At 37.0% G+C, this 27,133-nt stretch overlaps 1 protein-coding gene across 8 annotated transcripts in view; it reads right to left on the minus strand.

Moving 5' to 3' along the window:
* Window positions 1–27,133, minus strand: part of LOC141574629 (uncharacterized) — a 110,394-nt gene that overhangs the window by 37,112 nt on the left and 46,149 nt on the right. For all 8 annotated transcript variants that reach the window (XR_012501513.1, XM_074350090.1, XM_074350091.1 and 5 more), the window contains 2 exons: window positions 22,674–22,727; window positions 15,049–15,222 (listed from right to left, as the gene is read on the minus strand). Coding sequence is in view for 7 of the 8 variants with exons in the window: in XM_074350090.1 (XP_074206191.1) it covers window positions 15,049–15,222; window positions 22,674–22,727 (228 nt within the window). In the remaining variant the exon portion in view is untranslated. The remainder of the gene's footprint in view (window positions 1–15,048; window positions 15,223–22,673; window positions 22,728–27,133) is intronic.

Consider the following 27,133-nt stretch of genomic DNA (forward strand, 5'->3'; position numbering starts at 1 on the left):
ATTTAAAGTGATGCAAGGGCAAAACCTAAAACCAAGAATGCTCTATCCAGCAAGGCTCTTATTCACATTTGATGGAGAAATCAAAAGCTTCACAGATAAGCACAAGTTAAAAGAATTCAGCACCACCAAACCAGCTTTACAACAAATGTTATTAAAGGAAGTTCTCTAGGTAGAAAGTCAAGGCCACAAATAGAAACAAGAAAATTACAAAATGGGAAAGCTCACCAGAAAAGGCAAACATACAATAAAGGTAGAAAACCATCCACACACCAACTAATAGGGAAATTAAAAGACAAAAGGAGTAAAATCATCTGTATCCACAATAAGTAGTTAAATGATACACAAAATGATTTAATATAAAATATGATGCTGTAGCCAGTAACATGAGGGGAGGAGATTATGAATGTAGGTATCTAAAATGCATTAGAAATTAAAAGATAAACAACTCAAAACAATTATATGTGTGTGTGTGATTCCATAAGAAAACCTCATGGTAACCACAAACCAAAAATCTGTAACAAATATACAAACAAAGAAGGAAGAGGAATCCGAACATAATGCTAAAGAAAGCCATCAAAATACAAGAGAACAAAAGAAGAAAGGGGGAAAAAGACCTACAAAAACAAATCCAAAACAATTAAGAAACTGGCAATAAGAACATAACCTTTTGATAATTACCTTAAATGTAAATGGATTAAACGCTACAACCAAAGGACATAGACTAACTGAATGGATACAAAAACAATACCTGTTTATACACTGTCTTTAGGAGTCCCAGTTCAGAGCCAAAGACACATACACAGTCAAAGTGAAGGGTTGGGAAAAGGTATTGCAAGTAAATGGAAACCAAAAAAAAAAAAAAAAAAAAAAGCTGAAGTAGCAATACTTACATCAGACAAAGTAGACTTTAAAATTAAGACTGTTACAAGGGATAAAGGAGGACACTATACAATGATCAAGTGATGAATTCAAGAAGAATATATAACAGTTGTAAATATGTATGCAACACAGGGGCACTTCAATATATAAGGCAACTGTTAACAGCCATGAAAGGAGAAATCAACAGTAACACAATAGTAGTGAGGGACCTTAACACCTCACTTACATCAATGAATGGATCATCCAGACAGAAAAACCAGTAAGGAAATACAGGCCTTAAATGACACATTAGACCAGATGGACTTAACTGCTACCTACGGAGCATTCCATTCGAAAGCAGAAGAATACACATTTTTCTCAAATGCACATGGAACTTTTCTCTAGGATAGATCATATGCTGGGCCAGAACACAAGCCTTGGTAGACTTAAGAAAACTGAAATCGTATCAAGCATCTTTTCCGACCACAACACTATGAGATTAGAAATCAACTACAAAGAAAAACTGGAAAAAAAACAAAAACAAAAAACACGAACAAAATCTATGGAATGCAGCAAAATCAGTTCGAAGAGGAAAGTTTATAGCAATACAAGCTTACTTCAGGGAACAAAACAATCTCATATAAACAACCTAACATTACATCTAAAGTAACGAGAGAAAGAACAAACCCAAAGTTAGTAGAAGGAAAGGAATGATAAAGATCAGACCAGAAATAAATGAAATAGACTAAAGAAGCAATAGAAGAGATCATTGAAACTAAACATAGGTTATTTGAAAAGATATGAAAAGGTAAACAAAATTAATAAAACTTTAGCCAGACTCATCAAACAAAAAGGGAGAGGGCACAAATCAATAAAATCAGAAATGAAAAACAAAAGTTACAACTGACACCACAGAAATGCAAAGACCATTTGCAACTATATGCCAATAAAATGGACGACCTGGAAGAAATGGAGAAGTTCTTAGAAAGCTACAATCTCCCAAGCCTGAACCAGGAAGAAATAGAAAATATAAACAGACCAAAAACCAGCACTGAAAGTGAATCAGTCATTTTAAAATTCAAAAAAAAATACAGTCCAGGAACAGATGGCTTCACAAGTGAATTCTACCAAACATTTTGAAAAGAGTTAACACCTATCCTTCTGAAACTTTTCCAAAAAATTATAGAGAAAGGAACACTTCCAAACACATTCTACGAGGCCACCATCACCCTGATACCAAAACCAGACAGAGAGATGACTGAAAAAGAAAATTACAGGCCAATATCACTTGATGAACATAGATGCAAAAATCCTCAACAAAACACTAGCAAACAGACTCCAAGAATACATTAAAGCAGCCATATACCACGATCAAGTGGGATTTATTCTAGGGATGTAAGGGCTTTTCAATATCCACAAATCACTCAGTGTGATACACCACAGTAACAAATTGAAGAATAAAAACCATGTGGTCATCTCAATAGATGCAGAAAAAGCTTTTGACAAAATTCAACATTCATTTATGATAGAAACTCTTCAGAAAGTGGGCATAGAGGAAACATACCTCAACGTAATGAAGTCATATGTGACAGACCCACAGCTAACAACAAACTCAATGGAGAAAAACTGAAAGTACTTCCCCTAAGATCAGGAACAAGACAAGGATGCCCTCTCTTGCCACTTCTATTCAACACAGTTCTGGAATTCCTAGCCATAGCCATTGGAAAACAAAAAGAAAGAAAAGGAATCCAAAGTGGAAAAGAAGCAGTAAAACTGTCGCTGTTTGCAGATGACATGATACTTACATAGAAAATCCTAAAAATGCTCAGAAAACTAGTAGAGTTCATCAATGAATTTGGAAAAGTTGCAGGATACAAAATTAATATGGGGAAATCTGCTGCATTTCTATACACTAACAACAGAATATCAGAAAGTGAAATTAAGGAAGAAATCTCATTTACCATCTCATCAAAAAGAACAAAGTTCGTAGGAATATGGAGGCAAAAGTCCTGTACTCCAAAAACTGTAACACACTGATGAAAGACACTGAAGACAACACAAACAGATGGAAAGATATAACACGTTCTTCAATTAGAAGAATCATCAATATTGTTAAAATGGCCTTAGAACCCAAGGCAATCTACCAATTCAATGTAATCACTATCAAACTACCCATGGCATTTTTCATAGAACTGGAAAAACATTGTTTAATTTGTATGAAAACACAACAGACCCGAAAGAGCCAAAACAATCCGGAGAAAGAAGAACGGAGCTGAATGAATCAGGCTCCCTAACTTCAGACTATATTACAAAGTTGCAGTGATCAAAACAGTGTGGCACTGGCACAAAAACAAACATACAGATCAATGGAACAGGATAGAGAGCCCAGAAATAAACCTGCACACTCATGGTCAATTAATCTACAGTGAAGGGGGCAAAAACATATAATGGAGAAATTACAGTTTATTCAATGAGTGGTGCTAGGAAAACCGGACAGCTACACATAAAAAAAATGAAACTAGAACACTCTCTAACATCATATTAAAAAAAAAAAAACAAATCTCAAAATGGATTAAAGACCTAAATGTAAGATGGGATACTATAAAACTCTTAGAGGAAAACATAGGCAGAACACTCCTTGACATACATCACAGCAATATATTTTTTGGATCCATCTCCTAGAGTAATGGAAATAAAAACAAAAACAAACAAATGGGACCTCATGAAACTTAAGAGCTTTTGCACAAGAAAGGAAACCACAAACAAAATGAAAAGACCATCTACGGAATGGGACAAAATATTTGCAAATGATGCAACTTACAAGGGATTAATTTCCAAAATATACAAGCAGCTTACACAGCTCAATAACAAGAACCAAAAAACAAACAAGCAAACAAAAAACCCAATCCAAAAATTGGCAGAAGTAGGAGATTACAAAAAAAAAAGGAGAAGGAAAAAGAAATTGATGTGGGATTTGTCCCACTGGGAGGAAGCAGTAAAGGAGGAAAAGTGCCCTCACCCTGAGAAGTCCCCTCTCCAGCAGGGAGGTCAGCTGCTACAGAAAGGGAACCTTAGAGGCTCAGAGGAGAAATCAGCAGAAGCTTGGCAGACAGAACTGAGAGAGACCAGCACAGAGGGTCCTGGCAACTCCTAACTTGAGCTGTGAGCTGGAAGGGACAGGCCAGGACTGGGTGCTGGAGCTTGGGCTTCTGCAGACAAACCCAGGGAGAGGACTGGAGCTGACTGCACAGAGGCAGCCTTAGGGGGCTGCACTGTGGTGTGGGCTGAGGCTGGGAGTGTGTGCCTAACAGCCTGGGTCCCCCATAGAAAGCACCACTGCTGGTGCTCATTGAGGGGAGGGTTGCAACGCAGCCCAGACATAGCAGCCATCTCCACTAGCCCAGGGAGCATGGCTCAGAACCACATCGGCATGTGTTCTCACTAAGTGCTTCACACAGAGCAGTCTTCTCGGATTGCTCTGGAGGCCCACAATTCCTGGCGCTCAGCTTCCAGGCACAGGTGGGGCTGAAAACAGAATCCATTCTCAGGGGTCTCAAGACTTCACAGGTGGGACTGAGACTTGATTCTAGCCCCAAGCGCTGGTGGCGAATTTGCTCTACTGGTGACTCTGTGACACACCTCTGAGACAAACAAGTGTAACACTGGCATGCAGATGGGTGGGTCTGGCATTAACCCAGCGGGCATGTGTTCGCAGATGCAAGACCTGGGTCTGGGTTGACTCTGTGGCTCAAAGTGGATCCAGGTGCATGACTGCACAGCACTACAGTGGGTCCTGGTGCCTGACACCGGTGGATCGGCATGAATGGCTCTGTGGGTGCAAAACCTGGGGGGCACTAGGGCGGATTGCTGACATTTCTGTGGCTTAGGGGAGGACAAGCGCAGAGACAACAAAGTGTACGTTGTAAGCTTGCACAACGAGTGACTGACGACACCACAGAAGGCACTCTCTGCTGGACATCTTCTGAGGAGGAATAGTCAGCAGCTCCTCTTCTGGTGGAAGTGCTCCAGTCCCCCCTACCACAAACCACAGCTCAGAAATGGGCCTGAAAGCCTCTATTCCCACAATAGGGAAGCGACCTGACTCCTGTCAGGGCTGTGCCAACCACCAAAGTGGAGTCCCTGCTCAACCACCAGGGCAGGCTCTGGTCACCACAACACCAACCATACTCCCAATCAAGGGAATAAGAGCCAGCACACAGGGAGGAAAGACCTGGCAGCCATCCATACTTAAACAGCCCTTGTGACAAAAATGAGATGCACACTGTCTACACAGGGATGCTCCCATATAAAAACAAAACTAAAGAAAGAGCCCTTCAACACCACAGTAGGTAACTGTTACACTTAAAGTCATAGTCAGAGAAATATTTAGAAAAGGAAGAAGCAGAGGAACCAATCCCAATTGAAAGAACAAGAGAAGTCCCCTGGAAGCATGAACTATGAAATGGACCTCAACAGTCTACTAGATTTGGAGTTCAAAGAGGACATGATAAAAGCACTGAAGGAAATGAGAGGAAATAAGAGAGCTATAGATAAAATGCAAGATACTGTTAAAAAAAAAACTATAAGGCGGAGCCAACTAAAACCAGACAACTCAATTGCTGAGATAAAAGCTGAGCTAAGGGCAGCCAATAGCAGCCTTACATGATGCAGAAGAATGAATCAGTGATTTAGAAGACAGGATAATGAAAATCACCCCATCAGAACAGCAGAAAAGCAAATGAAAACAAATGAAAGTAATGTAAGGGACCTATGAGATAATATAAAGTGCGACAACCTATACCTAATAGCGGTCCCAGAAAGAGAAGAAACAAAAAAAGTGGATCAAAAAAGTATTTCAAGAAATCATGACTAAAAATTAACCAAACCTAAAGAAGGAAATAGATATCCAAGTGCAGGAAACACAGAGGGCCCCAAACAAGAAGAACCCAAACAGATCTACACCAAGACATATTATAATTAAGATGGCCAAAGGTCGGCAGCAAGAGAACAACAAAGAATTAGTTACAAAGGAAATCCCATAAGGCTATCAGTTGATTTCTCTACAGACACACTGCTGGCCAGAAGGGAGTGGCAAGATATATTCCAAGTCCTGAAAGAGAAAAACTTGCAGCCTAAGACACTCTACCAAGCAAGGATATCCTTTAGAGAACAAGGAGAGATAAAGAATCTGACAGACAAGCAAAAACTAAAAGAATACACCAATGCTAAACCTATCCTAAAAGAAATACAGTAACTTTTTCTCTAAATAGAAAAGCAGGAATCTGTAGAAAAGAGAAAACCACAATTAGAAATGTGATAACCAAAACGAACAGCAAGGGAATAGACATGAAGATGTAAAAGAGGACAATCAAAATCACAAAATGTGGGAGAGGGGAGCAAGAAAATGTAGATTTTTTTTTTCTTTCTTTCTAGGATGTGTTTGAGACTATATGCTTACCAGTCTAAAGCAAATAGATGTAGTAATGGGTTAACATACTTGAAAAACGGGGTAACCACAAATCAAAAGCATAAAATAGAATCACAAAAAAAGCAAGTAAAAAGGAAAGAAATCAAGCTAATACAAAAGAAAATCATCAACCCACAAAAGAAAGAACAAAAGGAAAAAGAAAGGAACAAAGAAAAAACACAAAATCAACTGGAAAACAAAGTTCAAAATGGCAGTAAACATACATCTATCAATAATTGCCATAAATGTCAATGGATTATATGCTCCAATCAAAAGACACAGAGTGGCAGATTGGATAATAAAACAAGAGCCTACACTACGCTGCCTATAAGACATCCACTTTAGGGTGGAGGACACACATAGATTGAAAGTGATAGGATTGAAAAAGATTTTTATGCAAAGAGAAATGACAAGAAAGTAGGGGTAGGAGTACTCATATCAGACAAAACAGACTTTAGAACGAAGGCCATAAAGACAGACAAAGGACTTTGTATAATGATCAAAGGAGGAATACAAGAAGAGGATATTACACTCATTAACATATGCACCCAATATAGAAGCACCTGATCATATGTAACAAATACTAAGAGGCATAAGGGAAGGAGGAAAGGCCAAGATGGCAGAGTAGAAGGATGCTCTGAGCTCGCTCTCTCCCAAGAACACACCAACAGAGACAGGCACGGACCCACCCATCCACTCAGAACACCTGGCCAGACTTTGACAAGATATCTTCTTCTTCAATAGACAAAATTCCTCACATAGCTGGTAGGAGGAGAAAAAAAAAGCAAAACAAAAAGGAAATTAGTGTGGGACCTGTCCCTCGGAGAGGGAGCAGCAAGGGAGGAAACAGTGCTCTTACGCTGGGACAACCCCCACTCAAATGCAGAGGTCAGCGGGGATGGAGGGGGACCCTCCGAGGTTCAGAGGAGTCCACAGCAGCCTCTTGGCCGACAGAACTGAGCAAAACCAGCACAGAGGATCCCTGCGATCCCTAGCCCTACAAGTGAGCCGGCACGGGTGGAATGGGACCGGCTGCCCGAGCCCAGCGGAGGGCTGGAACTAACTGGGCAGAGGCAGCCTGAGGGGCTGGATCCAGTGTACTGTACGCCGTGGCTGGGTGTGTATACAGAACAGGATAGCCTGGGTCCCCCACCCACCAAAAAAAGAAAAAAAGGAACACTGCTGGTGTGCACTGTGGGTAGGGGGCGCAATGCGGCTGAGCCGTAGCCTTTGTCTCCACATGCCTGTGGCACCATCACTGGCATGCTCTCGGGAGGAGAGGTGCAGCTCCCAGGTAAAGATGGGGTTCAAACCTGGAATCTGTACCCAGGGGTCCCACAACTTCATAGGTGGGATTGAGATTTGTTTACAGCCTCAGGCAGAGGGGACTGTCTGGCTCCGCGGGTGCCTTTGTGGACCCACGCCTCCAAGACAAACAAGCAAGGTGCGGAATTCTGGCACACGGTGGGGGCGAGGGCTGCTGCGGCCCTTTCAGTGGGCCTGCTTACCATACACGGATGTGGCACTGGGGAGAGCTCTGACTCGGTGGCACGACCACACAATCACCACAGGGCTGGGGTTCTACCAGTGCAGGCCTCTAAGGTGAACGAGCAGAGTTCGCACAGCGAGGGCAAGTGCAGGAGCCACACTGGGCACCAGGGATCTCACTACCCCAGTAGGGCACCATAATGCAGGTGTGCGACCCAGAAGTCGGCAGGTCTGCGCTGGCAGCTCTGAGGGTGGAGAACCTGGGGGACACCCGGGAAGAGCGCTGACATTCCTGCGGCTAAAGCGGGGACAAGGGCAGAGTCAACAGGGTACTTGAAGTGCTCCCACCCCGCCTACCACACACCGCAGCTCAGAAATGGGTCTGGAAGCCTCCCATTCCAACAAAAGAGGAATAGACCTAGCCCCTGTCAGGGCTGTGACAAACACAAAACAAAAAGGAGGCCCCACTCAACATCGAGGGCAGGCTCTGATCACCACGACACCAGCCACAGCCCCAATCAAAGGGATAACAGGCAACACACTTGGAAGAAAGATATGACAACCGTACATACTAAAAACAGACTTTGCAACAAAATTAGCAGAGGCGCACATTCTACACAGGAATGCATCCTCTTTAAAAACAAAACAAAACACACAAAAACGGCCCTTCAAGACCACAGTAGATAACTGATACTCCATAAGCCACGGTGAGAGAGACAGAAGTCAAGTGAAGAAGCAGAGGAAGCACTCCCAATTAAAAGAGCAAGAGAAATCCCCTCAAAGAACAACCAATGAAATAGGCTTGACAGTCTACTAGATCATGACTTCAAAAAGAGAGTGATCAGAGCTCTGAGGGAAGTGAGAAAGACTACAGATAAAAATGCAGAATACTACCAAGAGGAAATAAAACTATAAAAGAGAGCCAATTAAAAACAGAAAACTCAATGGCTGAGATAAAAGCCAAGCTAAAAGTAGTCAAAAGCAGACTAGATAACGCAGAGGAGCAGATAAGTGACTTAGAAGACAGGATAACAGAAGTCACCCGATCAGAACAACAGACAGAAAAGCAAGTGAAAACTAATGAGAGCAATACAAGGGGCCTGGGGGATAATACAAAGCACCCCAACCTACGCATGACAGGGGTCCCAGAAGGAGAAGGAAGGCAAAGGGGATTGAAAGGTATTTGAAGAAATCATGACTGAGAACTTCCCAAACCTAAAGAGGGAATCAGATATCCAAGTGCAGGAAGCCCAGAGGGTCCCTAACAAGAAGAACCCAAACAGACCTACACCAAGACATATTTTAATTAAGACGGCCAAGGTTAAAGATAAAGGAATGATTCTAAAGGCAGCAAGAGAAAAAGGAAGAGTTCGTTACGAGGGAACCCCCATAAGGCTCTCAGCTGATTTCCCTACACAAACATTGCAGGCCAGAAGGGAGTGGCAAGACACATTCAAAGTTCTGAATGAGAAAAGCTGCACCCTAGGATGCTCTATCCAGCAAGGGTATCCTTTAGAGTAGAAGGAGAGAGAAGGAATTTCCCAGACAAGCAAAAAGTAGAAGAATTCAGGAATACTAAACCTATGCTAAATGAAATATTGAAAGGTCTACTCTAAATAGAAAAGATGCAGGACGCTACAGAAAGGGGAAAACCATGACTGCACAGTAGTAACATAAGAAGAAGTGTTAAAAAGCACTTCCTAGCAGTGCCTTGGGAGTTTTCTTTCATAACTAGGTAAATCTTTAATCATTTGTGTTTGTAGACCTTCCTTTAAGGAGACGCTGAACACTCGTATGCACTATGAGAAATACCAGTTTGTTCTTCATAAGGAACTGTCAGGGCAAGGTACTGTCACTTTCCCTCCCCCGCCCCTCCCTCGACACATAATTGCTTGATTAGGGGGTCGGCTGCAACTGGCAAAGAATGAAGAGGGAAACTTGAAGTTAAAAGCAGCTGATGAATCAAACTTCATCTGAATTAGACTGTGAAGACCCAAAAAGTAAGCCTAGAAGAAATGTGCAGCATGAGTGGCCTATACCCCAAAACCCAGGGCAGATTTTTTCATGGTTTCTCAATAATCAGCAATAACCTGGCCTTTCCTAACCTCTCCTGGCCCCACCGCCTCAGACTTGCTTGTTCTTATCTCTCCAGCTTTATTTTGTTTCTTCCTTTGACGGACTGCTTTAAGTATGCAGGCAAGACAGTTGTGGGAGCATCCTTTGATGTCTCTTATTCTTTCTCCAAAGGTCAACATCCTCCAATCCTCACTTCACAGAACACAAGCTGGGTGAATCCTACCCTGAAAACACCTCAGGATTCTCCCTCCTCCCAGGCTAAGTGGGCAGTCCTCTTTTTATCTCCATAATGCTCAGCGCATGGGTCTACTGAAGCATATCATGATGCTAAGACTTTGTTTAAATCTGCTTTTCACACTAGAATATGAGTCCCTTCTGGACGGGGGCTCAAATTGTACATACTTTCCCCGACTTTGTTTTTTTTTTTATTTCCTCTTGACTTAGCCTAGAATCTAGCACATATTTGGTTTTTGATAAAGAGATGTTAAGGCAAAGAAGTCAAAGAAGAGAAAGTCAAGCTTAACATCAGATGGGAGAAACCTGGTAACTGGGTTCCACCCAAACCTGACACTTCCTGGGGTGCAGTCTTTTCCTCACACCTTGAGGCACATACTTTAGCATCCAAGCTGGTCTTAAAGGTGAGTGCTTTGTACTCAGTATGTGACAGGTGTTTTCAACAAATTTGCCCACATCCCAAACTGCAGGATCAAAAAGATGGTTGATGACCTTCTCTGAGCTAGCTGTTACCCCTTCTTTTACTTCTTTCCCAGGCAACTGCCTATTCTCTTCTGAAGTTCATGCTTTCTTCTATACCACGCATTACAGCCCCTTTCTGCCATCACCTACTGACCTCTTGGTCACTCTTTATTCATGACTTCTCCTTCACGGTGTTCCCAAACTGTCTCCTTGTATGAAAGTGGTTCAATTTCTTACACAGAAGATCTTCACTTCTACTCAGGCCACAAGCAACACAAATGATCATTTACTGGACACAAATGCACAAGCCCTCTAACATCTTATTCAACTCCAGTATCCCACCATTTGACCAACCCCTTCTCTCTACCTTACTGTTACTACACTTGTTTTCTGCCTTCACTGAACCATCAGCACCAACCTCTTCTATGTGCAACCTCTACTTGATACCTCCCATGACCTGCCCTGAAACATCGTCTTTTCTTCCGTTGTTTATCATCCGGTATAATTTCTAGGCTGTTCATCATCTCAGCGTTTTTCCTCTGTCCTTCTCTTATTTTTCAGTGTTTCTATTCAGTGTTTATATTGGAACTGACACATTATTGCAGATGTGAGCTAACTAGGAGAGAGCAGTATAAGGAGCTCTCTCTTGATCTTAGTAAAATGCTTCTGACATAGAGACCAAAATTACATTAGAATGGTTTGGAGGAAATAACGACTTCTGCTGTGCTCAAACCAAATTTGCCTTCATCTTAACGGCCTTGAAAAGCTATCAGACCAGGTCTCATCTACCTAGACTTCCTGTAATTGATTTTGAACCCTACTTTGTGATATTTCAACTTACAGGCATGTTGTTAGTGAATAGTAACAATCTGAATCTTGATTATGTAACACAATGTAAGCATTTTCTCCTGGGCTTAACGTCATTTACAAATCTGAGAGGTACACTTCATTCATTTTCATTTGTGTGATTTAAACATTTTGAAAATATTTGGTCCAAGGACAGAAACTTTGTGGATGACCACTTCAAGGGCAGAATATTTATCAGTGTGATCTGAATATTCTTCTAGCTCCATACATCTCAAACTGAAGGTAAGGGAAGCCCTGGTGATAAGTGTAGAAGAACTCAAACTACAGAATACATTCTTCTAATATAGTCTAATAAAGTCTCATATAATAATGAGACTTTAATATATTTAAAATATTTTTTTAAATCTGAAGCCAGAGTGTTCACCATCTTCTGTTCTTAGGAGTCCTCTGGGGAAACTATTCGAATGACATCACATCAATTTATTTAGGCTTTTTAATGTCCTCTCATAAGGATTTCATAAGAAAATCTGTCAAGCACTACATAAAACTCAACATACACTAAATCGATTTATGACATCCTATCTAAAAAATTATTAAGTAGGACTTAGTTTGAAAGTGTTTGCTCTTAAGGAAGTTCTATTATCTTATTTGAAGTTCCCCAAACCATATATTGAATAACATATTCTACACTTTACCCAAATATGAATTTTAGTGTGTTAAACTCTGCTTGTCAGGATCTTTTTTCCTTCCTTTTGAAAACTGGGACACTATACCAATGTCTTGCACTCCGGTCTTCCTCCCAAGTATTTCTCTAGTATTCTTAAATTATAATATTGTGATCATACCTACTGGCTTATTTACTGCTCTGGGCAATTATTTTTCAGGCCTCATTTTAGAGCAGTAAGGCATACTCCGACCACCTCCAAACCCCTGCTCCTTCTAAACCACTGGTTTACTTTTAATGACATATTCTAGTATTTCCAGTCTGAAGACATTTTTTCCTCAGTGGAGAAAACAGAAGCAAAAAGATGTGAACATTTCTATTTTCTCTCCATTAACAGCCAAGCTAACATTAACCAAGCAGTAAGTGGCCACTTCCTTCTTGCTTCATATGTTGCTAAAAACTCTGTTTCTATCTAAAAGGTGTCTTTAACATTTACTTCGCAACTTCAGCTAACCCTGGATTTTAGTCTTCCTGGCACTAACTTCAAGACTGGGGGAACTCATTTTTGTTCTTTCTAAAGCTTACTGCCCTTTCTATGTACACTGAAGTATGTAACAGCCCAGAGATCGCTACGTGGGCTCACTGTACCCGCTTCTCCTCTGTTGTATTGACTACTGTGATTTTATAGTTGGGTTTCTACTTTTAGAGCTCACTCAAGTCATATTTTCATACATTATTTTCTGAGTTTTTTTTTTAATTGTACCCTGCTGATAAGATACGTCTGGTCATTTTTATTTGCATCGCTTTTATGGACTCCAAGTTGTAAGGGTTAATTCCTCAAGGGGATGCCCTACTCTAAAATTTCAGTAAGTATTTTCCTAGTTGTTGTTTTGTTTTTTAACTTCAATGAGATAAAATATTCACCAAGGTAAACCTCTATAACAAATGCTCTGCTTTTAGTGGAATATTTTAAATTCAAGAGCCCTGCATTTAGACTCTTCATTGTATAAATCTTCACATACAAAAGTTTCTATCAGTTTTCCTTTTACATACTGAACATGTAGTCAAATTCTATTACATATATTAATAGGGAAGTTCATATGTAATAAATACTCAAAGAAAAAGTCACTGTTCTGTTTTCTTCTATCTGTGGGTTTGAGAGGAGTAATGAAGATGGTAGGAGTGGTGCTTCCAGCCCATCCTGAATTCATCAGAAAGGTATGCGAATATAAAGACAAACAAAATATTTGTTCCCTGATTTCAAGGAACTCATTAATTGAACCAGGACTGTGCAGTTAGGCGAATATGCTTTAAAATACTGCGTAGTGACTTTCTGCTTTACCCATCTGTACATTTCCTGCTATCTCTTTTGATAGAAGCAGCCTTTTAACACCTCATAATTTTCTAAATCAAAGTTCTTCCACATTTTTCTCCATTTAAAATTCAATCATTTCCACATCAGTTAGACTCGTGAGCAATTAATATGAAAAGATGGGTCATTAGAAGCATAAAATGTTAATCTTATTTATGCTTCAGAGTGGCTTATGTAGACCATTGCCTTCTCCCTAATTACATTGAAACCTACAAATATTTACAGAGGTGGGTATGATGAGGGAAAGAGAGATAGGTGAGCTTATGATGCCTCGTCCTGGAGGGAACTTATTCTAAAAGAGCTTAAAATCTAGCAGGAACGTTCTATGGGCAATAATCCTGGAGCCAGATGCCTAATACACACTGCTCATTACAATGGTAGTAAGTATGAAGAAAAAGCTGGATAAATGGTAATTTATCTAAAAAATTCAAAGCTGACTAAAGATAGGGAAGCTGTCGAGTCATCGTTCAAGAAATCTGCAAAATCAACTCATCTATTTAGTATCATTGGGAATGAACTAGTTCTCCTAGGGTTATTTTTTCACACTGAACATCTCTGAGAACTAAAATGTTTTCGATATTGAATGTTTTGAAGAAATAGGTTTGTAAAATATATCACACATTTCTTTTCACTTTTGAAATTGACCGTGACTTTCATCTTTGTTGATATCGCAGGTATACTGTTTAAATATTAACTAACATGCTGGCAATATACTACAGTGATACCCTAAGAAACTGTTTTACGATGTAGAGCTGTTTTACAGGGTAATCTCTGTTTTGATGGGATATTTGAATTAGTGTATTTGATTTCTTCTTTCTTGTCTCTTGCCTATTTAAAGAGCACTTCTTATGGAGCTCAATTCTTGTCCATGTGCCTGCCTTTGTTATATCTCCTTCAAATTGATATACTGAGATATCCAGTGCAAAGAGAAATAAAACCAAAAAAGATCCTGATAGGATTTTCCTTAAGAAAAAGAAATAGGCTCCAGATGAATATTAAAAGGGAATTCTTATGAGCAAGCTGCAAGGACTTGGTGGATTTTATTTTGCTGCTCAGATACTCTATTCATTTACTTTCACATTCTTTGTTGTATTCTGAATAGCAAAGGTTTCAGCTACATCTCATCTGAGTTTATAGCACTACAGTAGTTTTTGGACTTCTAAGTTTTTTCTGTTTGTTTGTTTTGTTTTGTTTTGTTTTGTTTTGTTTTGGTGCAGCTCTTCAAACCAGAAATTAATCTTTAAAAGAAAAAAAAATTCTATGTCCTTGTTAAGCCAGAAAAGTCAAACATATTTATTAGCTTAATGCTTTGGAGTTTGGCATTAAACAGTATCAATCACAAATTCTACCATGAGAAATGTTATCAATCTACTTGCTGAAAAGAAAATAACCTTTACTTATTATATTTTTATTAAACAAGGATATATTTCACTGTAATGAGGTCAAAATGATCAAAGATGGATTCTTAGCACTCTCCCCATCAGATTTGTGAAATTGCTAGCAGAGATGAGTTCAGAAAACGAAAACGTGTAATTCTGAATGCAGTGCCACTGGAAAAGCTCTCTCCACAATTGCCCAACAAAGCATCCTTGAAGAAATATCCTGGCACTTAGAACATACCTCCACATTCTGAGCAAATGGATCCTCTGGATCACACAACGTTGAAGATATCCGATGGCTGCCACGGAAACATCGCTGACTTATATTCTGGGGGACTGGAAATGTCTGTCCAATAATCGTTAACCTTCCAATTGACCGTCTTACAAGTTCCTGTACATCCAGATCATTTATTTCCTGTAAGATAAGATAAGAAATGGAAGAATTAGAAACGCTTTATTTAATACAGGAACAGAAACACAAAACTATCAATGAGTTATCTGGAAATGCTAAGGGATCCTGTTACTGTAATACATTTGTTTAATGCTTAGCCCACATCCAAATGAAAACAACAACACACATTCATTAAAATAACCAACTCATTTGTAGTTGCTGTCTCTACTTCAAATTATATACATTATGTATATAATTAATTAATACTTAAATAATTTGAAACACAGCAATTGACTTAAATATACCTTATCAATAATAAGTTTATAGTATATTGAAAACTTCAGAAAAAAATGTGTTGTATAAACATTGGGAAAAGTCAGAAAGTAAGTTGCTTTTATGCTTAATCATTCGTTAATTGATTTTGAAGTACCTTGAGTATCTAGGAAGATAGCTGCAATGTAAGAGTAATATATATCGTTCTTAGGAATGAAAAATTGGGTTCCTAAATGAGATTGGTAGAGAGGAAAAGAGAGATGTTATTTTCAAAGGTCTTTTCCTAATGTTTTCTTTGAACTATTGATGTTAATTCATACACTTCTCTTGGTAAGGAATAGACAAAACACAGTGCTCACTAACTGCTGAATAATCAACTTAGTATACAACTGTGGTCTTAACATAAAGATGAAAAATTATGTTGATTAATATAGTGTGAGCTCCAGTGCTCTTTATACAAACCAATACTATTTTGCATGTGAGCATTTGTGAAGCTCAAAGAAAAGCAATTTCTGTTCCCTTTTCCCCACCAACTCCTAACTCCAGGCTTCAATTTTAGGATTTGACTCAATCATAAATGAAGAAGTAATAAAAATAAAATATTATTTTTACAACATACACCTGTTCTAATTGAACATTGTTCTAATTGGAATTTGTCAGAATAGAAGTGATCAGAATAAATTTAATTTTAATGCAGTCTTTTACTTAGGCCGTTTGTGCTTCAAAGTGCCCATTTGGAACCTTTTAAACCAATGAAGTCTTTACAATTAATATATCATTGGTTTCAATACATTCTTATGGCAACAGAAATAAAAGATTTGACACACGAGACATTTTGGACTGGAGTGAGCCATTTCTCAGTTTTGTTTCAAAGACTTATAATAGAATAATGGAAGAGAAAGAGATGATTTACAAAGAGATGATGTATATTTTCTCCATTTCCTTACTAGGCTAATCGCATATTATTCTTTCTTATAGCACATAGTAGCTTTAAAATTCATCCTTTATTTATAATCTTTATGAAATATAGATTTTTCTGAAAACAAAATAACACCTGCCATCAGCTATATCTAGTGTAATATCCTGGATTTCCAGTCGATTAATCCTTAAGGTACCATAAAAAATGATTTTCATCAGTTTAAAATGCCGTCTTTTTCCTTTAGTGTGTGTCATTTCAGTGGCCACCAAAATTTCTGCCTGGCACAAAGCAGGTCACTTTTTAAATTCTCTGTCATCTACTCAGAGTAAAATTAGTGTTCTGTCAACTCCATTTTAAGCCTGAACTTTAACCAGAAAACTTTTAAAGTTAATTAATATTACTATTCAATTATCTTTACATTTAAAAAAATTTCATACTGTGCAGACAGGAATTTCATTTAAAAGGACAATGAAAAAATTAACTTTTCTCATAACCTTGACTAAGTCGTGTTGTATAGGTGGTCTTTTTTTCTTTAGCAGTAGATTTATCAACATTTTGTCGAAGAGCATCATTTCTACATGTTCCACTCATGGTGAACTACAAATCAGAATATTAGAACAAAAACTTACATTTATTAAGTCCTTACTATATATTAAGCAAAATGCTAAGTACATAACCTATTATCTTATTTACTGCTAAAAATTACATTCTGATTCAGATACTATTATTCTCACTGATAAATAAACAGGAGATTCCAAGCCCTTCATTCAAAATATTCTCTATTCATAGTATGAATTCATAAATGTCATCACAAGAGACATTCTCTGAAATAATTATACAAGAAATCCATTTTTACTTACAGGAATTATTTAGATTAATATTCATGAATGATAGGAATTAAAACTCTAAAGATATATTATTCCAGCATTTAATAGCCTGATGACTCTACAAGGAGTGATAAAGTCATCTATCATGAGCTAAAGTCTTTAAGAGGACTATTTTTAAACCCACAAAAGGGGATGGTTAACTTTTACAGGTTCTAAAAGCAGAAGTTCTCAGGTGTCTAAGCGACTAAACTATATCTGAGAAAATGTCAATTTGAATTGAGGATATTTTGCCTATTATTATTTGGGAAAGGAAAAAGAAAGTAATTTTCTGGGAGGAAAGAATCTGCCATTCTGAATGAAGTTAACAGTCTGTCACAAAAAATTCACTTGCAGTCTTAGTTTTGACACCTGATCTCAAAAATCGTTTGATAGTGATACGAAAACTTGATTAGGCAGCTGCCTTATATTTACAGAACTGCGTTTTCAAAAGGTGCATTTCAAGAGTAGTAGATGCAATGTTATATAAACACTAAAAGCCAAGGGAATCCTTAATCTATCAAGAGATATTTTACATGAAAAAGAAATCCATAAGTAAACTTCTGTATTAAAACATGGAACTATTGTATAATCTACTGGAATCTATACTGTTCTAATGCTCGGAACTTTAAAAATGTTTAAACCATCTGATTTTTTAAAATAACCACGTGAAGAACAAGTTCGCCACTCACTCTCGCAAACCGCCCATACTACCCAAATGTGCTCATCTCTATAAACACATAGACATTTCCTTTATTTGCAAGAATTTAAAGAAGCTAAATTATAAAATTATTTTTTTTGTGTTATTTTTGGACTAAGTGTATTTATGAAATAAGAACTGATAGTGCAATACAAATGAACAAATACATTTTAGTGTACCTAACTTTTCTCAATTTTTCTTCTTTAGCGACCAAGGCATACAGTCTTTTTTCCCCAAAATAACTTACATGAATAATCAAAAATTATTAAGAATCAAATCAATAAATCCAAGAGAAGATTCTTGTTCACTTTGCTGTGCCAGTTTAATGTAGGATGGACTTTGAACTGTGTAAGAGACAAGAAAGAGGAAAGCTAAAATATTTGGTAGGGATACAACTCCATCCAGAAACAGCCACTTCCCAGAACAAATCTTTTAGGAAAACTGGATCACTCCTGAAACCTTGTAGGGTATCAGCTTTAGGCTTAAGTTAATAGAATTCTGGTGAAGGAAAGACTCTCAAAATCCGTTAGATCAGATGCCAATCTATACTATATAAACTATTTCAGAGAAGGGGCCCCTTCCTCCTTTTCCTGTTCTTTTATTTCTTAAAATGTTACAAAGTTCCTGGCTCCTAGTAGATACTCATTAAATATTGATAAATTCAAAAAAAAAAATGAATGATAAATTAAAAAAAAAAAATGAAGACTTTACCCAACCACCTTCTAAAGACAGATGCCTACAACTGTAAGTACAGGCACTGGGATGCTTTAATAACTTGATCTATTCGAAACAAAGCAAATTTTAGTAATGATATTAAGCAGTGTACTATGTGGTGGCATTTGAAAAGATTATGCTTTCTGTTGGTATTGTTTTGCTGATACGTCTATATTCTTCATGTTTTTGCAAAGACGATCCTTTGATGCTTCCATCAAGTTTAATGTTAATGCGAAATAACTTATACAAATATTATGAAACGTGAAACACCACCAGCTGTAGACTGTAGGAACAGGAAGAGGAGCAGAATGGCAGCTTTCTGCTTGACATATTCATTACACACTTAGGCTTTTCAAATCTCAAAAGAACAATAAGAAGAACTTCTCCTTAACGGCACAATTCAGTAGTGATTAACAGAAAATAATGGCTTAAACTATTTAAATAAGAAGTCAGGGCACCAAAGGTCAGGCTGAGTATCAACAGCTAATAGAAGGGTGCACATAGCATTATGCTGCTTGCAGCTCTAAACAGTGCATAGCTTCCTATCTGAATGTCTAACTTTTGTAAAACTTAAATAAAGTGCTAGGCCATCTGCTTCAGGACCCTGAAGGGATGACAGTACTTATGTGCAAAGGCTGTTCTGTGCTGCAGCCACTGATTGCAGGAAGAAGATAAATAGCATTACCAACTACTAACAGATGATTGATTACACCATATGAGCTAGCACGGCCTCTCATTATTACAGCACACTTGATGCAAATGAAAAAAATACATTGTTTTCAAGTTTCAACATCAATTTGTACCATGATGCACAATGCCAACTTTGATTTATAGTTTCTCTTTGAGAAACTGTTGGTGCCATAAGATTAAATAAATGTTTGCAAGCCATTCTAAAATTAGCAACAAAACAGTAGCTACACAAACCAAACTAGACACATTTGTGATTCCCATGTTCAGTCAAAATGGGCATCTGCATGTTGTTGGGTTTTGTGGTTGTTGATCCTTTTAGAGTCTATCTTCCTAGCAAATTTGAGAAATCCTTGTTTCTTCTTTTATGGAGACTAGGGTAAATTATGATTCATCCATTATAAACAGGACTGTAAATGAAATAAAGGTAGCGAGACTCAAGTTTCCTTTGGAGAGAATGAGGTGACTGAATGGAATCACATGGAAGAAAGGGTGCTGACCACACACATATTGAAGGATGGTCTTTGTTCGGGATGAAAATACAGAAAATATGCTTGATCTCTGAGAGTTGTAACCTAGCTTAGAAAATATAATGACCAATGTAAACAGTGTGTGTTGTGAACATCAAATTTTTCAAAGGTTAAGTAGTACTGACTTGCCGTCCTGCTAAAACGACATCTCTGCTCAAGGACTAGCAAGGAGGGCTGTGGGTAAAACAGAGATAAGAGTTCCAGTAATGGTAAAGGGAAGTTATAGTTATGACAGTTTACAGTAGAAAACCCAAGTGTGAAGGGGAGAAAAGAACTGAGGTCTTCTATACTGTCTTCTACACTTCTAGCATTTATTGAGTTATTTGCTGGTTAGATTGCTTTGTTTGTGTGGATGTTTTCTTTGCAAAATGGTGGCCCAAATTATGGAATGTCCATTTAGAGACATCATTTGCCCTTCTAATATTTTATGAAATAAAATTTAGTAAGTTCAACAAAAGGAGTCATAATATTTATTAAATATATATTAAAATACAACTGTATTATTCTTTCCAAGATAATCATCATCAATGAAACACATGCTAGTTTGCTCAATCAGATTTCCTCTCTATAATAAGAAGAAGTGATTTCTTCCACAGTACAAACTGACACACAAGCATGAGACAGATGGCCACTGGTATCCTGGAAAGCTCTCTTTACCTGGGTTCATACTTTTAATATTCAGGTATAGTGCTAGAGGTTAAATTAAATATGGAAAAAAGTTAATTCAGGGGTCCCTTCTGCAATCTTGCCAAAAAATAGAAAGGAATGGGCACCTCCATTTATACATTATAGGTATTAATAGGCTTGATTAACCCATGTCTCTAAGGAGGCAAGAAATCACTTTTTTCCCCTACTCAGCTCTATTGATGCAAACAAGCAAAATGGCTCCAGCTTGTTTTACAACAGAAAAACCTGTGTGGTCTATTCGCCATCAGCAGGTGGGGAATAAAAACAAGGTGAGACAAAAACAGGAATTCGGAGTCTCTATTCCAAAAAATAGTAACCTAGAAAATAATAAGCTAAAGACAAAAAGTAACAAGATATGGCTCCTGTAAGATTGAAATTTAGGTAGCAGAAATTTCAAAAATATAATCTGTAAGGAAAATTATTGAAGCAAAAGAAAATGAAGCAAGAACAATCAAAGCTTTAGGCTGGAAAGGACTAAAAGGTTTTACATTCCATTATCACCTCTTCATAGTTGTGTAATATTTGGCAAACTGTTTAATGTATTTGAATCTTAGATTCCTTGCAGAAAAACAGAAATGAAAACACCTCATTTGAAAAGTTATTATGAAGGTTTGTTAAGTTTCCCTTTTCCTTTTACTCTATCTTGATATCTAGTCATTCGAGATGGAAACTTGAGTGGTATGAGAACATTAAAGTTATTAAAAACTTTATTGAAAAGCAGATCTCACATACACACATTATCTTTGGGGATCTCAGAAAAACACATCCTAATGGGACATAAGAAATTCACTGACAAATCATGTAGACCTAAAGTTCGGCAGACCAACAACAGATTTGCAAGATGTCTCCAGTGCCTTTACATTGCATGAAAAAGAGCCAACAAGGGAGCTAAATCTCCATCAGTGACGTGTGGTGCAGGAGAAACCACTTGAACTGAGAACCGGTTTTACTTTTCTGTGTACGAAGAGACAAATCATGCGCTTTTCATGGCCCTTATTCCCTCATTACTTCATAAGAATATTTAGCATTCAACAAAATAATGTGTGAGAAAGTGATCTGTGAGCTTCCCCCTGCTCTGCTCATTACTGCAGCACTATTCATTGCCTTTTGTCAGGACTGTGTTACGCATACTGGACAGTATTTCACTTAATTTTTATCGTGAACTTGTAAAGTAACTGTTACTATACATACAAACAAAACAACCTGAGGCACAGGATGATTATACTACATTTCCATAGTAACACGGCTAACCAGTTGTGTAGCCAGGATGGAGCCTATCTGGCTAATTGCAAAACCAGTATTCTTGCCCAAAATGCTGTTCTGTTCCTTAGACAAAACTTGTTATTCTATCATTCAATATTTAGTATCTGTTGATAAATAATACAGAATTTGTATTCATAAGAGATAGATATGTTGAATCCTAGGTCTCGTTGAGAACAGATTCGCATGGTCTCATTATTTATCCCTGACTGATTTCTCACTGTCCTCTCCAATTCTGACTGGCAGGTGCTAATAGAATAATTTGTTTCAGAGGGCTCTCATATTGTAATAGTGTATTTTTATCTTATGTATGGTCCTTAGAAAATTCAAAAAACTTTCACAAGGGACTTGACAAGTGGGTGAATTTTAAAACAATTGTATTGCTTTGTGAAAAGAAAAACAATCTGCTCTTCTTTACTCATATTCATGTGCTGAACTATTTAATCCTTGTGTAAAGGGGGGTGGATATAAAAGTTCTAGAAACAACAGTAAAATATAAATGGAACATAAGCACTCCACTGGGAGGAATTCACTGTGCTGACAAAGAAGAGTGTACTTTTCATAAAGATGATCTCCCGAAGTAGGCAGTGTGTGCCAACGGAAAAGGCTAAAAGATGCTCAGTGGGGAATACGTTCTCCATTTATTTCATTCATGCAAAGCCCTTTATAATTTAAAAAAAAAAACTGTACTTTTTCTATTTTTATCTAACAGCATCCACTCAGTAAGCTGAAAGTTTACTTTGTGTTCTGTCTCTTAGTAGAAATCCAAGGCCCTAGGAATCCTGTGACTATACATATGAAAACAGGACCCAGAGTTAACAGCAAGGTTTAGTTTACTTTACCTCATTGATAATGATCCAGTGACAGTCAAAAGCAACCAAATTCGTCTCCACAACCTGGAAGAGAAAAGAACCCAGTTATCAGTCAGCATTAATTGTGGAAAACAAACCAAACTAAATAGATATACTTGCCAAATGGCAAAAAATGTATACTACATGTTAGAAAGGTCTGTGTTACCCAACTGAAGATGGAAACCATTAGTAAAACACTGTGGAAGCACGTGTTCATCTTGTAAATGCGCTGTAGACTTGCTAATTAAGTTTGAAAATATAATCAAAAGCCTAGAAAAACAAAGGCTTCAATTGAAAAAAATATATAAATAACACTTCAGTGATTTAACTTAGAGTTCCAATCATATTTCCTACTCCAAATAAACTTTGATGACCTTCTATTATCTACCTAAGAAACATCTAAGTACATATTCCTCCATAATCTGGCTCTAACTTAACATTATTATCATCTACATCCCTGTGTATGTGTTTGTTATTGTCTTGACAAAGTAAAATGCTCTATGTTCTGAAAAGTTTTGTGCAAGTGTATTCTAAGGAGACAATCATAAAATTACCTGAATGTAAAGACTAAAAGCAATAAACATTTATACTAGAACATGTTATAGGTGGGTAATTTCAGTAGCTTTTAGACCACTAGTAACATGAACATAAAGAAAACTTATGTTAAAAGAAAAGTGAACTACTTGTAGGCAACAATCTTGTCTGGATAGCTATGGATAAATTGATTTGAAATGATCCTCAGCTAAGGACCTAAAAGTGACCCTCCTCTGTGTGTGTGTGTCTCTGCGTGTGTATAGTAGAGGTAACTTTTTTTTAATCAAGGTTTCTATTCTATCCAGTTTTCATACATATACTAAGACACGTTTTATAAATCATGCCATGGAGCAAATAGATATATAATAGGTTAAACTGATTTGAAAGAGATTACTCCGTTATTTTCAGCAACAATATCTGCAGATTAGGTTTTAATTGAAGATACCTCCTAATAGCTAGCAAGGAATTGTTATAAAGTGTAAATTACTTTTGAGGGTTATTCTTTGAGGGTATTCTGAGAAATACCTACTGAAAGATGCACTGAATTATGAAAAATACACATGGAAATGTATTTTTACGTGATTCAACACTTTCTTAAAGTATATAATTATTTGCAGAATTCAAAAAAAATTTGGTATACACTTTATACCATTTCCATATACATCATATAGATTCCTAGGACCTTACTAATGTGTATATACAATACAGTCTCATAGAAGGGAGGATATGTTATCTATTTTTGAGTTATATCATTATTACCATTTTTTGAACAAATGCTCAACTTCTAAGTGAAACTCAATGTAGAAAATATGACTCATGCAGTTTTCAGCTTTTTCAGTTTTAGCTAAAAAAAAAAATTACTTTATACCAGTCATGACACCCTTTATTTCTAATTTTATAATTATTTTTCTTTAATCATCTTAGACAAATCATCAGTAATTTATTAGCAACAAAACTGTTACAAAAACAAATGAGAACACCATAAGAATTCAATGGAATACAAACTAGACTCACATATAAGAAAAGTAGTTCTCTGTATTAAAAAAAGGGAGAGAAATTATACTGAATATGGGGGGAAAACCCACATGACTAACATATACAAACACGAAGTATTTATAGAAAAGGGAATGAAAACCAAAATATAGATTGAAAGTACTTCTGGAACAATATTATTAGTAGAATGAAGAAATGGCTCAATTTAGCTTAAATTATCCCCATTTAGACAATGTGTACCGTGTGGCAAGATTAAGCAAAATTCAGTCTATGAGAACTCTGTATTAACCTGTAGAACTTAAGTAAAGACTTACTTTGTGCAACAAAATTTATGAAATAAGTAGAAGGTAAGAGTCACCTTCTTGAAATGATAATGATAACATAATAATGTGTCTATAATGATAACATTGATAATGTGTCTAGACCACAAAATTTACTCAACTTTCACACTCTGTCTTGAAATAAACTTTCAGGCAGAAGCAGAAAATAGTATATTGGTACAGGCTCAGTCGGGCGTTTCAGTAAAGGAGAAAGGCAAATATTTCATCTAAGGCCATGATACCACTAGCCATACCACCGTCCTTTGCTTAGGAAATAATCTTCTCTTACTCCTGTCTCTCTTTTACTCTTGAATACTAAACTATAAAACATTTTTCTTTATATTTTTGAAACGAGGAAAAAATATGAGCACATTACAGCAGATAAAGAAATAAATCGTTTATCACAATAGCTCAAGGTCATGGAGCAGACCCCACTTCCCTACTCCCTGAAGTATCTTATGCTAAAGCTGAAACCAACCTCTGCTATGTTCAGACATTGCATTTTGGGTCTACTTGTTAGAGTAACTTAGCCTATCTTCTTTATCGCAATGCATTTTTACTAATCTCAGCTATGCGCCTTTTTCTAACCTTAATTAATTTTAATAAACACACTTATTAGAGTGATTTAAAATTCTGTGATTTTATAAAAGCATGATTTCAAAACCATGCAATATCTGTTGGCCTTTTCATGAATACTGAATGTTCAGGACTTTTTTTATGAGCCCATTGTTCTTTGGGGAAGGAAAATAAATTATACCAGAAAGGTACTTAAGCATCGGGAGGTAAATGTGCCTCGTCCCTTTAATTATACAAGATATATATACATGGATACACAACTAAACTCCATGCTTTACTGTGGCGCCACATTATAAAGAAGCTCTGAAACTTTTTTATACCTATGTTGTACACAGAAAGTTAATGCTTCCACTCATTATCTGAGGAACTATCCACTAAAAGAGGACTATAATTTCCTTAGGTCTAGGTTAACATCTTCATGCATAACTAATGAGCTGGCATAACTTCTCTGATTTTTTATAATTGAATGTTACTAAAAGAGAGCAAGGCAAAAAGCCACTAATTAAAAAGGTAACCGATATCTGTAATGGTAGAACGAATATTTAGTAAGAGGCATAAAAAGGTGATGGGGAGATCACCAGCTTAGATCTTGGAAACTGACTACCTATTTATATTATATACATTCTTATATATTATTAAATATCTGTATATAACCTACTACTAAACATATATATATACACACACACACACATATATACACCCAGAGAAGTGAAAATTACAGTAGAGTTAAAAGAAAAAATAAAAAGGAGTGATAATGTTCTTTATCCTGTTCACATTTTATAAATCGAGCTAACATGTAGTGAACATTCTTATAAAAGACATATTTACATAAAAAGAACTTCTCAGCCATCTGTGTAGCTAGCAAATGTCAAACAACTAATTATAAATCCCAAATCAATTCATCTAATAATTTTTATATTTGTATTAATCACTTTCCATTTAATATACTTCAGCCTAAGTAATGCTGTAACAAACTACTTTCATTACTACCTTGAAGGACTGAATTACTTCTCGATAAAGGATTAAGAAGTGATTGTACGATATCCTAGACTATTTTAAGCCTTTGTATTTATTTCCAGTTATATTAGAACTTAGAGAAAACTATTCCGTTTTCTCATCTTCCTTACATTTATGCAGGACGCTACAGAAAGGGGAAAACCATGACTGGAAAGGTGATAACTACAATGAATTACAACAGAATAAACATGAAGACGTAAAAGAGGACATCAAAATCCTTCAAGTTGGGAGGGGGAACAAGAAAATACAGATTTCTTTTCTTTCTTTCGTTCTTTTTAGGATGTGTTATACGACTATCAGTTTAAAGCAAACAGATACAGTAATGAGTTAATATACCGGCAAAACAGGGGAACCACAAATCAAAAACATACAGTGCAGTCAAAGGAACCAAAAAGAAACCAAGATAATACAAAAGAAAATTTTTGAACCCCAAAAAGAAAAAGAACAAAGAGGGAAAAAGTGAAGTAAGCCAGAAAGAGAAAAAATGTAACATATATCACTCATATGCAGAATCTTAAAAAAAAAAAGAAAAGAAAAGAGGACACTAATGAACTCATCTACAAGACAGAAACAGACTTGCAGACTTAGGAAACAATCTTATGGTTACCGGGGGAAAGGAGGTCAGAAAGGGATAAATTTGGGAGTTTGAGATTTGCAAATGTTAGGCACTGTATATAAAAACAGATTGAAAAAATATTCTTCGGTATAGTGCTTGGAACTATATTCAATGACCTTTAATGAAAAACAATATGTAAATGAATAGATGTATGTATACACATGACTGGGACACTGCTGGACACCAGAAATCGACACACTGTAACTGACTGTACTTCAATAATAAACTAACAAAAATTAGAAATTAAAAAATATCTATGTCTACATCAAAACGACAATGATGTGGGAAAAGAACGTGTATAAAGATGAAAACTTGAAAATTCAGAGCATTCAGCTGGGTTGATGGGATTGGGAGACATTCCCCATTTTGCACATTTCCTCCTTAAGCTCAGGTCT

The sequence above is a fragment of the Camelus bactrianus genome, chromosome 22 (assembly GCF_048773025.1).
Source record: "Camelus bactrianus isolate YW-2024 breed Bactrian camel chromosome 22, ASM4877302v1, whole genome shotgun sequence".
In the NCBI taxonomy this organism is placed as follows: domain Eukaryota; kingdom Metazoa; phylum Chordata; class Mammalia; order Artiodactyla; family Camelidae; genus Camelus; species Camelus bactrianus.